The 14,965-nt window shown below is 40.8% G+C and overlaps 1 protein-coding gene and 2 long non-coding RNA genes across 15 annotated transcripts in view; 1 reads left to right on the top strand and 2 right to left on the bottom strand.

The window, feature by feature from the left end:
- The window catches only part of cacna1ba (calcium channel, voltage-dependent, N type, alpha 1B subunit, a), a 115,671-nt gene that overhangs the window by 69,740 nt on the left and 30,966 nt on the right, over positions 1–14,965 (bottom strand). For all 13 annotated transcript variants that reach the window (XR_013658037.1, XM_078952392.1, XM_078952391.1 and 10 more), the window contains exons 4-6: positions 9,589–9,680; positions 7,378–7,530; positions 5,444–5,631 (exon numbers count right to left, since the gene is read on the bottom strand). Coding sequence is in view for 12 of the 13 variants with exons in the window: in XM_078952392.1 (XP_078808518.1) it covers positions 5,444–5,631; positions 7,378–7,530; positions 9,589–9,680 (433 nt within the window). In the remaining variant the exon portion in view is untranslated. The remainder of the gene's footprint in view (positions 1–5,443; positions 5,632–7,377; positions 7,531–9,588; positions 9,681–14,965) is intronic.
- Positions 11,170–12,487, top strand: LOC111947941 (uncharacterized). The gene is made up of 3 exons (XR_002873913.2): positions 11,170–11,306; positions 11,992–12,071; positions 12,149–12,487. It is a non-coding gene; the product is annotated as an uncharacterized LOC111947941 (long non-coding RNA).
- LOC111947942 (uncharacterized) lies at positions 12,494–13,644 on the bottom strand. Its single transcript, XR_002873914.2, has 2 exons — positions 13,508–13,644; positions 12,494–12,766 (listed from the first exon to the last, which is right to left on the bottom strand). It is a non-coding gene; the product is annotated as an uncharacterized LOC111947942 (long non-coding RNA).

Raw genomic sequence — 14,965 nt, 5'->3', positions numbered from 1 at the left:
GTCTTGTCTGCCCTGTCTGTATTTAAGTCTTGTCTCTGCCTTCCTCCTGAGTTGGTCCATTATTCCTGTTCTGGTGTTCATGTCTTGTCATGCCATGTCCCATGTTTCTTGCCACGCCACGCCACAGTGAGTTTTTTGTTCCTGATCTGACATCCTGCTCTGCAGCGCTTTTCGTTTGTGTTTGTGATTAAACCCCTTGCCCCGGAACTGTGTGCCTCCTGTCTCTGCATCTGGGTCCATCCGGCTCTCGAGCCCCACCACCGTGACAAGGCTGAGTTTACCGCCCATCCCATCGGCCTGGGGTTACACTCTGCCTGGCAGTGACAGACAGCCGCTCACATGAAGACCATGCTGCTTCGTCTCACAGCAGCTGGAAATGAGAGAGCTGTCGCTCAGAGAATCCCATCATCGACATTCAGTGCAAGCAGCGCGATTGGCTCGGGAAGAAAAGAAGGGAAGAAAAGCTGGGGAATGGATGGATGACAGGGTGATCTCAACCCCATTTCTACATCACATCAGCCCAACAGAATTTATTCTTCACTGAAAGTATCCAGATGCCATCGGGCAAAGGTCCCCAGATTTAGTGAAGATGATGATGATGGAAAGAACTACAGCTACTTCTTTAGTTTTCCAGCTTGTAGTAAAATGCAGGCTGGGGCAGAAAATAAACGGCTTCAGAATCAGGAGGACGGTGAGTCTGGGGCAGCAGGAAAAAGGATTTGCCGTGTCTACGAAACATTTTTGCCTTCATCGTTTGAGCTGATGAACATAAACACCAAAAGCAGTTTCTAATTACATCTATAAAGTAATCAGAGTATTTCTTCAGCTACCTTTGCATTGCACTGCATTTTATCATCTTAGAAATATTGCCCAAGTGAGACCCTTTTTCTCACAAGCCAATGCTGAAATATCAATCCATGCTTTTATAACATCTAGGATAGACTATTGTAATGCTCTTCTTTCTGGTGCTAAGAGAAATTCTACAAACCGGCTGCAGCTATTTCAAAATTCAGCTGCACGCCTTTTAACCAGAACGAGAAAGAAGGAGCACATTACTCCAATTTGGAAGTCTTTGCACTGAATCCCATTCATCTTTAGGATCGGTTTTAAGGTTCTTTTATTAGTTTATAAAAGTTTACATGGAGCTGGACCCTCATTTTTATCAGATTTACTTTTAGTCTATGATCCTCCCAGAGCCCTCAGGTGCACAGCTGCAGGTCTGCTGGTGGTCCCAAAGGTCAGAAGTAAAACCCACGGCGAGCACTGTGGGCCTCGCCTGTGGAACAGCCTGAGGACGTGAGGGCTTCAGCCACTGTGGAGGTTTTTAAGAAAAAACTTAAGACACATCTTTTTAGTAAAGCTTTTACATAGTTTTTAATTATCCACATGTTTTTATTTGATTTTATAAAATTTTAACAGCTAATTTTATTTGTTTTGATTTTAAAGGAGGGATGTGTATGTGTTGGGTTTTTGTGTGTTTTTATTAATTCATTTATTTTATTATTATTTGCATTTTATTATTGTTTTTATTACTTTTACTATGTTTATTATTTTAACTATTAAATTTTTTTATCTTATTTTTTTTATTCTTTCTCTAGGAAGCACTTTGAGATGCCATGTAGCATGAAAAGCGCTATATAAATAAAGTTGAATGTGAATTTTGGTACACTCAACATCTATAAAGTAATTAGAGTATTTCTGCAGATAACAGGGTTCTTTTTTAGGGTCATTATAGGTGTAGAGGGAGGGGAGAGTACACTTCCCTGCGGTACACCAGTAGAGCTTACCCTGATAAGACACACAACCCGTGTTGCGTTGACAGGTCGTTGTGACAGTGGAGGCATCCGTCTGTCTCCGTTGGAGTTTATTACTGAATGTAATTCACACGTCAAATTCTTGTCGATCGCTTCTACTTGGACGAACCTCGAATTTGCTGCTTGACGCCTGTCCAAAAACGTGTTCATCAGCTTGACAGTCCAGACACGTGAAGGAGGAGCTACTGCCCAATGTTTTTATCCTGATCACTACATGGAGCGATGTCTGTGGTTATCTCTTTTACAAAACACAGAAGACACGGATGCTGTGGAGAGATCAGATGTGTTTCTTTTGAAGAGTTCTACAAAAGCATCGGTTATCATGTCTCCATGTCTGAGTTCATGAGATCATTCAGAGATCCGGTTTTTAAAGTATTCTGTCTCTCTGTGACCCAGTTTGACGACTTGCTGTCCCGCATTATTCCAAGGAGGGAAAAAGGAGAATAAAATTAGAGGATTGTCTCCATTAAAAAAAGAATATCATTAAGTTCAGGAGGAGAAATATCAGGTTGTCCCATGTGTTGATTATGGACTCCACCCACTGGTCGTGTCATTGAACATGTCACATGCCCAAAGCTGATTGGTTGATTGCACCACGACACTCAAATCGCATTGCAGGACCTCAGATCATGTAAACCTTTGCTAATTTCCCATCATCCATCTTTCTACACTCTCTCCCACCAGCTTACAGCCCCTCCCACCCCAACTTAACATTACTGCTGGAACAAAAACTGTGATCAATATCGTAGCGATCCATCCAGACCAGGAAAACAAAGACGTTGATAGATCTGTTTGTCTGACAGTGGATGATCAGAATGGAGCAGAGCGGGGAGATTTTGGCCCCGCCTGTTTCAATTTCTACATCACAACTGAGAGTTTTTCCAAATGGCAGGGTTTCATCTGCTCCTGATTCACACTTTGAATGAAGAACTACTCAGAAATGCAGTTTTAATCTTAATTAACTTTCTAGATGTCCTTCATCATAAGAAAGAACATGTTAAAAACACCAAAACCACCATTTTCATTAGACTGGGTCTCTAAGTTAATTACATCCTGTTTATGTTTAGTTTATGTCATGTACTATTTTGTTTCCTAATCTTTATATATTTGATGTTTAATTTTTTTCTCGTTTGGATTTTTAGATTTCCATCATGGCCTAAATGTATCTGGTAAAAACCACATACAAATGTTTTTTATATTTTTTTTAGCTCACAGCTCCACACCCTGGCTTTGCTGCTTTGACGGGTTTTTTTCTGCATTAATGCTTCTGACCAATCACATTTTAGCCCTCACTTGTTGCTAGGGTCATGAAAGTCTGCCTGATGACCATACAGTCAGTGCTTTCGCCATCACAACCAGTTTTGCAGGCTCTCTGATAAAACTGATGATGAAACTCCTTGACTTTGATTCAACCAATCAGAATTTTAGTTAGAGTCTCTGGGACTTCTTGAAGGTGTGTGATGACCTCTGATTGGATGGTCAAAGCTAAGAGCTGGGTAACCTTATGTTGGGCAGCAGCTGAATTTGTTTTTTGTTTGAATTACTGTTTTGAAATGAACACTGGAGGAAGAGGGAGACGTGGATTTAGTTGCAGATTTACTGCATAAACCATTCTGAGGACAGACTTTTCTGGAAAAATTGGACAAAAATGGTCGGCCGACTGAGCCCGTCTCAACAGGGAAAAGGATTTGTCCGCCACTTGGAGTCTTCCAGCTCTGACTGGCACGTCTGGCTCACGATGCAGACTAAATTGCAGGAAATGCGTGTTGTTTGCCACTGATTGTCGTGCGGAGCCACACTTGATTTGTAAATTCTTCTTCTCAAAGGCAGCAACCAGACGTCAAAGCCCTGCCGGACACATGCATGCAGCGGTGCTATCAAAACATTTGGGGAAACTCAAGTGGATCTACAGTTAAACAAGCATGTATGCAGAGAAGCAGAACTCCACAAAGAAAAGGGGAAGAAGAAGAGACAAATGTTACAAAGACTGATCGACTGTGAGATTTTTTTTGGGGACACGATGAAGGTGCCAGGTCCAGTAATAAAGGAAACTATGTTGGGCTTCTTTCCTTCCAAGGAAACATGGAACTGAAGTACCATCTGTCCACTAACAACGCGTTCAGTGGGCGTCGGCCAAAACACACGACGGCGGTCACATGTCCACACAGGTGTCAAGGAGGAGTTACATTTAGTTACATTTGAGGATGTTACTGGAAGAAAGCGAGCTGATGACATAGCTGGTGTCTTCCTCTGATTTTTGGAGGAGAATGTGGATAAAGTTGTTGTGCAGTGATTTGATGGCGCAGCGGTCATGTCTTCTGGCTTAAATGGGGTAAAAGCTCAAACACCTCTGGTATTATTTATACACTGCCATGCACATTTTCTTATTTGATACCGACTCATGGAGACTCCGCTATTAAAGAGTCTAAATATTTTTCGCACATCTCTGATGTGTTTCTTTATGGACACTTGGCGCATGCAACTACTGGACAAAATTGGCCAGCGTTGCCTTCCTCGGGTTGCGCCAAGACGCTGGCGGTACAAGAGAGATGCTCTGAAAGAGCTGCTGGACCAAATTCTTCATACAGCACTGGGCTTGTGGTGTCATGGCTCATCTGGATCATTTGGAATTTTGTTTTACTGCAGTTTTGAATATTCAGATGTGCTCTTGGCGTTGCTTCAAGACAAAAAGATGGTAAGATGTCCAGTTTTGTCTGCCAAAGGTAATGAAGTTTTCTGACATGCTTCAAAGCGGCCTTTTGCTGTGGCCAGTCTACGGCACACCTGTGCAATAATCATGCTGTCTCATCAGCATAGTGACATGGCACACCCGTGAGGTGGGATGGATTCTGTCAGCAGGGAAGTGCTGACTATCACAGATTTGTGAACAATATTTGAGAGAAATTGTGATTTTGTGTTTGTAGAAAATGTTGCAGATCATCTCAGGACATTTGGGAGCAAAAACAAAAGTGTTGATGTTTTTGTTGAGTGTAGTTATCTAGTGTTAAGGAGGATTTTGGCGGAGGGAAACTGAAGGCCTGGCTCTGAAATGCACGGGCCGCCACTGCATGTGGCCACATTTCCTGTGAGGAAGGCATTAGTGTTTACCAAAGTCATGAACTCACTCACAGGTGAACATTTGCAGCACACAGAGGCCCCCTTCAGTTTTACTGGAGAAGCCTCTGCATCAATTGAAGATGTTTCCTGTATTTTCAAGTGTTTGCCATAATTTGAGCTCTATAGGTGAGAGCATACGTCCCTCTACTAAAACTGACTTCCTGCTGCTGGAGTTGCCACGGTGACGTTCTGTGAGAAGCATAATGATGAGTAATTTTATCCCAAAGGGTATTGAACAGATTCACAGAGTCTTCCTGCTGTGTTGTTATGGCCTGTGAGGGCTCAGGCCTATAACATATCTAAACAGGTGTATTTAATTTTTATTGGGTGATTGTTTTTCTCCCACTGTGTTCTCCTCCTGAACTGTTGAAGCCAATGACGTATGAACCACAACCTTCCCTTTTACCGGCTTACAGAACCTGATGAGCAGAGATCCCGCCTGTTTTCTAATCAGCTGATGGTCGTAGCAATGATACCATCAAGACGAGTTTGCGTTCTGCAGCAGGACTCACGTCATACAGGATGTCCACCCATCCTTCCATGGTGATGCACTGAAAAACTGTGAGAATAGCGAAGAGGATGTTGTCAAAGTTTGTGATCCCGAAGTTGGGTCCGATCCAGTACTCCTTGCAGACGGTGCCGTTGCTGCAGGTCCTCGCAGGAGCCTCCGGGCCACACGGGAAATCTGCTGCCTGTTCGTCTACAACCACAAACACACCTTCAGTTGTAGAAACACACCAACATACAGCACAGGATTAACATACACTGTTCTGCTGGTAATCCTCAACTTTAAGGGCTCAAAATGGGAAACAAGCGGTTAGGAAAAATGGGTGAGGAGGCCGACTCCCTGAAACATTCATGAGAAGAGGTGTAAGCATTCACATATTCTATGTCGTAATGCACCTTAAGGCTATGTCACACGGCCAATACGTACATTTAGTGCATATAACACAGATGCAAACCGGTCATATGTGAATCTGTGTGAAAAAAGGGAGAAAAGTTGTGTCTTTATGTGAATTTTTCACAGATGTTTCAGGAATGAATCACGTTAAAAACACGGAAGTAGGAATAAACACACAAAGAACACGTAAACCAACATAGAACATGAACCGTGTGATTATTGTGATGTTTATCTTCAGTTCATTAGTGATTCATGCATCAATTATATAATTGTAACGTGATCTGTGCGCCGTACACGCGATATAAAAGTTATACATCGATGGTTCATGCGTGAAAAGTCTGTTAGACAAACGTGGAACACTCCTGGAAAGACACACATTAGTGTTTGCATCTCACACAAATCACACACAAATGTGTACGATTTACATAATTGTGTATAAACTACATAAAATACACATAAACTGTGTAAATCTAAACTAATCATAAATTCTGAACAGCTCAAAACCAAATTCATGTAAATGAATTCATTCAATGTGCAAAATATACGTAGTGGCCGTCAGAGCATATCAGAGGCAAACCGATCTGAACTCAGTGTGTGAGCTGATGTGTCGACTCACAGCAGAAACTCAGAACGCTGCGCCATGAAACGTCTGTGATCAAAAACACCACCAGTGAGACACTTTGTGTTCGGCTCCTGAAAACAGCTTCATGCATCTTTAGCTTCGTCTAACATTCAGACTCCCATAGTCTTCTACATAAAAACTTCAGCATAAGAGGTTTTACGTTTTTAAATCTGTTTAACAGCAGAAAAATAATTAAATGATATTATGCTATGGGCATTTTATTTAAATGCTCACTAATCATGACCTTTTCTTGTTTTATCGTGTTTTGATGTTTTATCTGTGTAGATTCTCATTCAGTCTGGTAGATTCCTTTAAAGAAGCAGCAGACTGTAGAATACCTGATCTCTTATCCAAAAACCTTCTTTATTCTGAAATACAGCGGTAACAGAGCTGCTTCCATGATTCTAGAAAGAAGGCCTCTAAGACTCTTCATTCTTCAGGTCAGGAGAATAATCGGCTAGGTGAAAGTCCTTTTATTGAGCTTTTCATCAAGTCGATTAAGGTTCTGTTCTAATCTTGGCTTGTGTCGTGGTTTTATCGTCATCACTCTTAACAGAAGACGCCCGGCACATCTCAGAGAATATTCGGTTTCAATAGAGAACCATCCAAACTCAGCTGTTGTTGGTAAAACATGTCAAACGTTGCTGGTTGTTTCTGAAACATAGTGGTTTACTTTTTACATTTTAACATTGGTTTCATTTAATTTCTTTGTTCCCAGGACAATAGGTGGACAAATCCCACTAAGAACGTTAACTGTCACCCAACATTGAGGCACACAGAAGAAGAAAAACATTTATGTTTTTTCACGCTTTAGTTAATTTACATTTCTTTTTTTGGTTTGGTACTATTCTTTTTTCTTTTGCTTTTAGTTTTGATCGTCCATCCGGTTCTAGGTGAGATTTTGTCGGTTCTCGTCTGCTCACCTGTGTCATTCCTGAAGCAGGTGCGGTGGAATTTGCCCATGTAGAAGTCGAGGCCAATGATGGCAAACATGAGGATGGCAAAGAAGAGTAGCAGGCCGATCTGCAGCAGAGGTACCATAGCTTTCATGATGGACTTTAAGACAACCTGTAGACCTGAAGGGGAAAAGAAGCAGAGGACATTGAGGGAGTTTGGATAAGACAGGGTTTGTGAGACGCAGGTCTGCAGGTGAAGAGAAGAACAGAACGCTGCAATAAACACAGAAGTCTTTGCTTTTGTTCATAGAATGGAACCGTGTCAGGCTGACGTTCACTAAAGAAATGTTTAGAGGAAATCTCAAATATAAAAGAGATTTCTGATCCACACTATGAATGCTCTGTTGCTCTAAAGCAGCTCATATTATGACATATTACATTTTTATGCATTTTGAAGGAGAATTCGCCCAGGGAACTCTTGCAGAGGTATTCCTATAGTACTATTGTGTTGTGTAGTACTAGAGCTTGTATTACTCAAGCTCTTCTTTCAACTCTGAACCCAGAATGAACCATGTGTTGTCTGGTGATAATTAAGACAAAAAATATAAGACTTGATCTAGATCAGTGTATTTCAACCAGTGTGGCGTGGGAAATGACTCATTCACTGATCTAAAGACATTTCCCATCTCCAGGATTTCAGCTCTGTGTTCATCCAAACAGGCCCTGATAAAACACTGAGTAGTTAGGAATATGAAAGACATATGACAGTACCACGATTTAGCCGCAGCTTCAGCTCTGTTTTAGGAAAAGTTCCGCCCCTTTAACTGTCTCCACCAATCATTCTTGGAGGCTTAATCACATGTCATCAGTCTGACCAATCAGCAGTGGTTAAAGTATCCGGTGTCAGACCGTGGAACAAGAGAGTCTGTCTGACATCACTACATCTCCCATGATGCATTGGGTTAAAGTGACAGCGTCTCAGCGCACAATGAGTTAAACGTCTTAAACCACAGCCAACACACATCCAACAGTTTTTCAATCTTCTTGATGAAATCAGAGGTCAGAGGTCAACAGTTTAGTTCTCCTTCCAGGTTTGTGTTTCTTAACAGCCAAACATCCCAGAGTTTGGTCCAAGTCATCTTGAAACACTTTTCTAAGAACGTCTGGATTATTTTAGATGTTAAATTTAAGAAGAAGTAATAACAACATTTAAGAAACAGGATGAAGGTGAAACAGACAAAATTAAACTAAACTGAAACAATTTAATCATCTAAAGAGAATAAAACTTTTTTGTTTAAGTTTTCAAAGACTTCATTTTTGATTAAGACAAAAGAAAAACTAATAAAACTTCAACATGTTCACTTTTAGTGTAGCTACATAAAACAGAAATATAATGTTAGTTTTTCTGTGTCAAATTTATCAAACATGTTGTGATCATATAATTATTCAAAAATTAGAGTTGCCTTTGCACCAACATTGAAGAAAGAAATCACTATTTAGGAAGAATATATTTGTTTTTTTGTGAGGTTACATAAAATTACATGTTAATAAACTGAAGGGAAAAAACAACTACTAGAGTAAAATTACAAATAAGTTAGTTAAAAATGATTACTGACTAAAGCTAACGGTTTCTGTAAAAACTTGACACCACTTTGTTTATCTTCCCCTCGCTATTTTTTCATTTGTTCAGTTTTTTTCTAGAAAAACCAATTAATGGACAAATGCTGTAAATTAGCTGTCACTAAGAGTATTGTGACCTCTGCGTCACAGTTTCTGTTATCATATCTGTCCCTAACAAAAACATCTAATAGCTAAATTAATAAATATTGAATTTAAGTGGGTTACTTGTGAATTATAAAACAGAAAAAATAATAAAAAATGTAATGTTAATTATAAATAGGCACTGCTGTTTCTGGAAAAATGAAGGACTAAATCCGTCAGTAATTCTCACATTAAATTATTTAAAGGAATTTAAATTTCTTTGATATTCCAGTGTTTGCTTTGTAAAAACAAGAATCTGAGTCGGTGTGGAAACAACCCTACAGTCTAGTGGCGAGGGTGTAATATACTGCGACACCGGTATTCTGGTTTGTTCAGAGGAATATGTTGTCTTTTTCTCTTTTTGCATCGTCTCACCGGTTAAAAACTCTGACCAGAAGACTCGTCTCTTTTCACCTCCTTTTTTTCAGCCCCACTTTGGGACGTGACGCTGGTCTTTGATGCTTCGGGAGAACTTACTTGGAATGCCGGAGACCAGCTTGAGGGGCCGCAGGACTCTCACTGCCCTCAGTGTTCTCAGATCGAAGTCTGCCCCCACAGTGGCGAGGATCCTGCACACACAAGTTCAGCACCGCTTTAAACTCACAGCAGTGCATTTTCATGCATTTAACTCATCTTCCCAAAGTGCATCAGCAAAGACGATCACAGCGAGAAACCACAGCGGAAATGTTGGCGTTTTTTTTAGAAACACTAAGCAGCTCCTGCAGGTTTGCCTCTTCTTTGTGAATTAACGTGAGACGTCTTCTCTGCAGAAAAGACTTTAAGGGTCTTTATACACGGACACATATGGGTGTTGCACCTCTGGCTGCTTGTGATGATCACACTCCGAGGAAACACTTTCTGTTGGCCACGAGATCTTATTACAAACCATGTGACTCAGGTTTTTGAGGCAGTTAAAAATGATGGAAGTGTCACAGTCAGGCAAGAAGGGGAGAACCACCAACGAAGACGTAACAAAGTCCCACGAATATTTAAAGTTAAAGTCCCATCACTTCTCATTTGTTATCCATATTTGACCCCTCCCCCTGGGGGAGCTCGGGAACCATTTGGTGGTTTGACCCCCCAATCCAACCCCTTAATTCTGAGTGTCAAGCAAGAAGGCACTGGGTCCCATTTTTAGAGTCTTTGGTTTGACTCGGCCTGGATTTGAACTCACAACTTCCAGTCACAGGCTGGACACTCCACCACAAGGCCACTGTACTGGTACAACACATATAATTTAAAAATACGCAGACACAGAGAAGTTGGCATAAAGCAAGACAGGACAACACTGAAGACCAAATAGAACCGTGCAGCTGTGAGTCCTAAACAAGTGAGTGGGAGGAGTCAGAGCCGGCCTGAACAGAAAACCACGGCGGTTCTATGCGTCCCGGATGACCACTAGAGTCCCCGGTCTGTAGGGAAGTGTTTGGCCCCACGCTCGGTGCCACATGATCTCCTGGCCTCACGTGGGTCACCAGGAGGTCACAGGTAACTGTTGTCAGTAAATTCTCAAACTACAAGAAGGATCATTTAGTGCTTGAAGCGCCGCCTCTGGCGGTCAGGACGGATGAAATGGAACCAAAAAGGCACAAGTTAGAACTAATTAAAAACTAAATCACAACGGGAAGAACTGAACTATCCGAGTCTGGGCTATTTCAACAAACCATGACAGTCATGATCCTCCTGTCAGGAAGTACCTGTTTTGCAGGTTTTCTTCATCACCAGGGTCAACATTAAGATCTTTTCTGTGAACATCTAGAGCAAAACATGATAAACTACTATGGTGTCAAAATAGAGCCTAAAGTATTGCGCATCAAAACAGTAAAACCGCGCATCAAAACCCCAAATCTGCGAATCAAAATGCATAAATTGAGAACCAAAACCCACAATTTGCAACCAAAAGCCTTTCCCCAAAGCACAATCCTATTTCTCAGCTGCCGATTTGTTTTCTCGCCATTCTGAAATCCTGTTTTTGAGTTGCAGTTTTATTTTGAAACTGTCTTTTTGAGTTGCGCTTTTATTTTTTGAGTTGCGCTTTTATTTTTTGCGGTTTTGATTCTAAAACCTGTCGACACGTAAAAACAGCGACATGTCAGTCAAGGGGAGGGGAGGCGGGACATCCCTGATATCCAGAAGCTCATTGGCTACCGAATAAGACCGAGTCTTACGTCAACAGACCAGTTTAGAATGTGCCGGTAAGTTTCTCATGTTTTTCATATCTTTTACTATATTAAAATATCAAAATTGTACTTTATTTAACCAGAGGACGCCAGCACATTCAGATGAGGAGCTCCCCCAGTAGCTGCTAGTGAAAAAAGATGTTAGAAAGTTAGATGTTGCATGACAAACTATCAGCATTGTTCTCCTGTGTTAGCATGCTAGCTAGCTCAATGCTAGCGGGGTTTCCAGCTCTTTTCATGACTTTTGTGGATTAAACAAAGTCGATTTTTTACCACAGTGTCAGGATCGGTCATGTCAACCTGGGAATAATTGCCCGTGGATTGTCACTATGGTTAATCAAATAGTTTTTTAAGAAGTACTTTCATGTATATATAAGGTTTTCAAGGTTAATCAAAATATGTTATAACCTATAAGGTTTCTCAATATTTTTCAGGGTTTACAGACAGAGGGAATTATTGAACAGAGAAACAATATTGCTGTGCCATATTATTCAAAATGTATGCGTCTGCACTATGCAGACTGGCAGAAGTCCGGTATTCGAGTGAACCAGAGCAGAGTAAATTGTAGCAGACCAGCAAAAACGTGTTTTATTCCACTTAAAATTATTCCAGTATTAGACATCAATAGAATTATTAGTATATTTAATTGGGTGGTGGTTTTAAAATTGACTATTGCTGTATGTCTGTTGTTTTGTATAAGGGCCGTTGTTATGCATACCATAACAAAAAAGGCAGGAATACTGAGGCAGCTACGACGTGGATGTCTACATCTTCTTTAAGGTAATGAAAAAAATGTAATCTTAATTTTTCTCTTCTTTTTTTGGTTAATTAACTTTGCTGTTTTTGTTTCTTTCCAGATGCAGGCCCCAAAGACGTCCCAGTGTGATGCAAAGGCTGTCCAGCAGGCTCACAGACATCTCCTGTCAACTGAAAGAGAAGCCTTTAAAATAGTTGTCCATTTTGACCACACTGTCTGCTTCCCATTTCTTAGTGCCTGTACGAAAACAGTGACTTTTCCACCTCAAGTCTTTTAAGGAGTTTTAAAAACAGTTGTTTTAATTTCTCTGAATTGTGGTTCAGAATTTCACAGAATCTAATGCACTTGACTCTGTGTTTCAAAGATCTTTGCAAAACCATCAGTCTTTTGTACAAAACACATTCAATGGTCAAACATTAAAAAATGAAGCTTTACAAAATACCAGTGGTGATTATTAGCCATTTATTTTCTTAAGGGGGGCAGTATTTTGTAAGGCAGATGAGATCTGTTCACATTGTTAGTTTTTGTTACATCCTGCTGTGATGACATGCATAGATCAGTACATAAATGTTAATGTCTTGGCCATGGTTTTCTGATGTCCCACAAGGGTTGAACAGGTCTGAGAGGAGAGAGGACAAGCCACAGAGGGAACAACAACTCCAACAGTTTCCTGCTCTGCCTGGTTTAAGTTAGTCTGTCGTCCAATGTCCACAGCATCCTGCACACAAAGAAAAATGTATTTAAGACAGTTAAAATGAGTGTGTGTGTGTATATATTTATATATATATACACACACACACACCTTAATTGCTACTCAGTAGCTGCATATTGTGAAAGGTAACTTCCTGTGTTAACCTGCAATCTTTAAGGTTGAGAAAATTATTTTGGAATACAGTTCAGAATCAGAAAAACTTTATTGATCCCACCTGTGGGAAATTTGCTCTGGTACTTCAAATAAAAATTGTGTTTCTTTTATTTATTTATTTTAAATAGGGAATAACTTGATCCCAAAGTAGGAAAGGTGTCACTTTCTTGCAGCAATATGTTGCTTTGTTGTTCAATCCATCTGTGTAATCCCTAAGGAAATATTGAAAAACCTTATATATACATGAATGTACTTCTTAAAAAACTATTTGATTAACCATAGTGACAATCCACGGGCAATTATTCCCAGGTTGACATGACCGATCCTGACACTGTGGTAAAAAATCGACTTTGTTTAATCCACAAAAGTCATGAAAAGAGCTGGATACCCCGCTAGCATTGAGCTAGCTAGCATGCTAACACAGGAGAACAATGCTGATAGTTTGTCATGCAACATCTAACTTTCTAACATCTTTTTTCACTAGCAGCTACTGGGGGAGCTCCTCATCTGAATGTGCTGGCGTCCTCTGGTTAAATAAAGTACAATTTTGATATTTTAATATAGTAAAAGATATGAAAAACATGAGAAACTTACCGGCACATTCTAAACTGGTCTGTTGACGTAAGACTCGGTCTTATTCGGTAGCCAATGAGCTTCTGGATATCAGGGATGTCCCGCCTCCCCTCCCCTTGACTGACATGTCGCTGTTTTTACGTGTCGACAGGTTTTAGAATCAAAACCGCAAAAAATAAAAGCGCAACTCAAAAAATAAAAGCGCAACTCAAAAAGACAGTTTCAAAATAAAACTGCAACTCAAAAACAGGATTTCAGAATGGCGAGAAAACAAATCGGCAGCTGATAAATAGGATTGTGCTTTGGGGAAAGGCTTTTGGTTGCAAATTGTGGGTTTTGGTTCTCAATTTATGCATTTTGATTCGCAGATTTGGGGTTTTGATGCGCGGTTTTACTGTTTTGATGCGCAATACTTTAGGCTCTATTTTGACACCATAAACTTCCTCTTCAGAGCAGCGGCAGCAGAAGAGGAGCAACAGAAACAGAAACAGCACGACACCAGTGCTGTTCCTGTCACTGCAGAGCCAGAGGGAAAGGCTGAAGCCAGGGCAGCATTCTTCTCATCCTCGCCGCTGTGGGACCACGACTTCCAGCTTTCAGCCGAGGTGGTCATAAATGTTTAAGTGATTTTCACATTTTGGGTCAGTCTGGATGCAGCTGCACTCAAACAACAACGACTTGCATCAGAGCTGACGGATCAGTGGCTCCAAGCTTCTGGATCCTGATCACCTGATCTCAGGATTGAGACTGTTTTAAGACCTTTGACCAGGATTTATCATTTAAGGCTCACATATCTCAGGCGTGTACAACTGCCTTTTTTCACCGGTGGAATATTGCTAAGATCAGAAATCTACTTTCTAAGAGTGATGCTGAAAAACTCATTCCATGCATTTGTTACGTCTAGACTGGATTACTGTAACTCCTTGTTAGCAGCGTGTCCTAAGAGTTCCTTAAGAAGTCTCCAGCTTGTTCAGAACGCAGCAGCTAGATTGTTAGCTGGAACTAGCAGAAGAGATCACATCACTCCTGTGTTAGTTTCGCTCCATTGGCTCCCAGTTGATTCTTTTTTTTTTTTTTTTTTTTTTTTTTTTTTTTAACTTGTCCTGTCCAACAGCTAGGCAAACAGATGAGAGCTGAGGGCCTCTTGTGTTGGACATATTTTATTTTAACAAGAGGGGTTATTCATCTTCAGACAAACCAAAGGTATGTCTGAATAAACCCCTTTTGTAATTGAGGCCAAACTTTATTAATTTCAATCATGTTTGTAAATCTTTGGTGTTGGACCGGACGGAAAAGGAAAGAGGGGAAGAGGAGAGAGGGACGTTAGAGAGAGGGGGGGGTAGGAGGGTGATAATAGGAGGGGAAGGGGGGTAAGACCATGAAGCAGCATAGAGCAGACAGGTTTACTGGTTGTTTATCGTTACGGTACGGTTCAAATGTAGTACAAAAAGGGCGGGGCCTGTTCACACACACTCAAAT

This window comes from Oryzias latipes, chromosome 9 (genome assembly GCF_053564925.1).
Source record: "Oryzias latipes strain Hd-rR chromosome 9, Olatipes_Hd-rR_3.1".
NCBI lineage: Eukaryota > Metazoa > Chordata > Actinopteri > Beloniformes > Adrianichthyidae > Oryzias > Oryzias latipes.
This window is presented reverse-complemented; position numbering and strand designations above follow the sequence as displayed.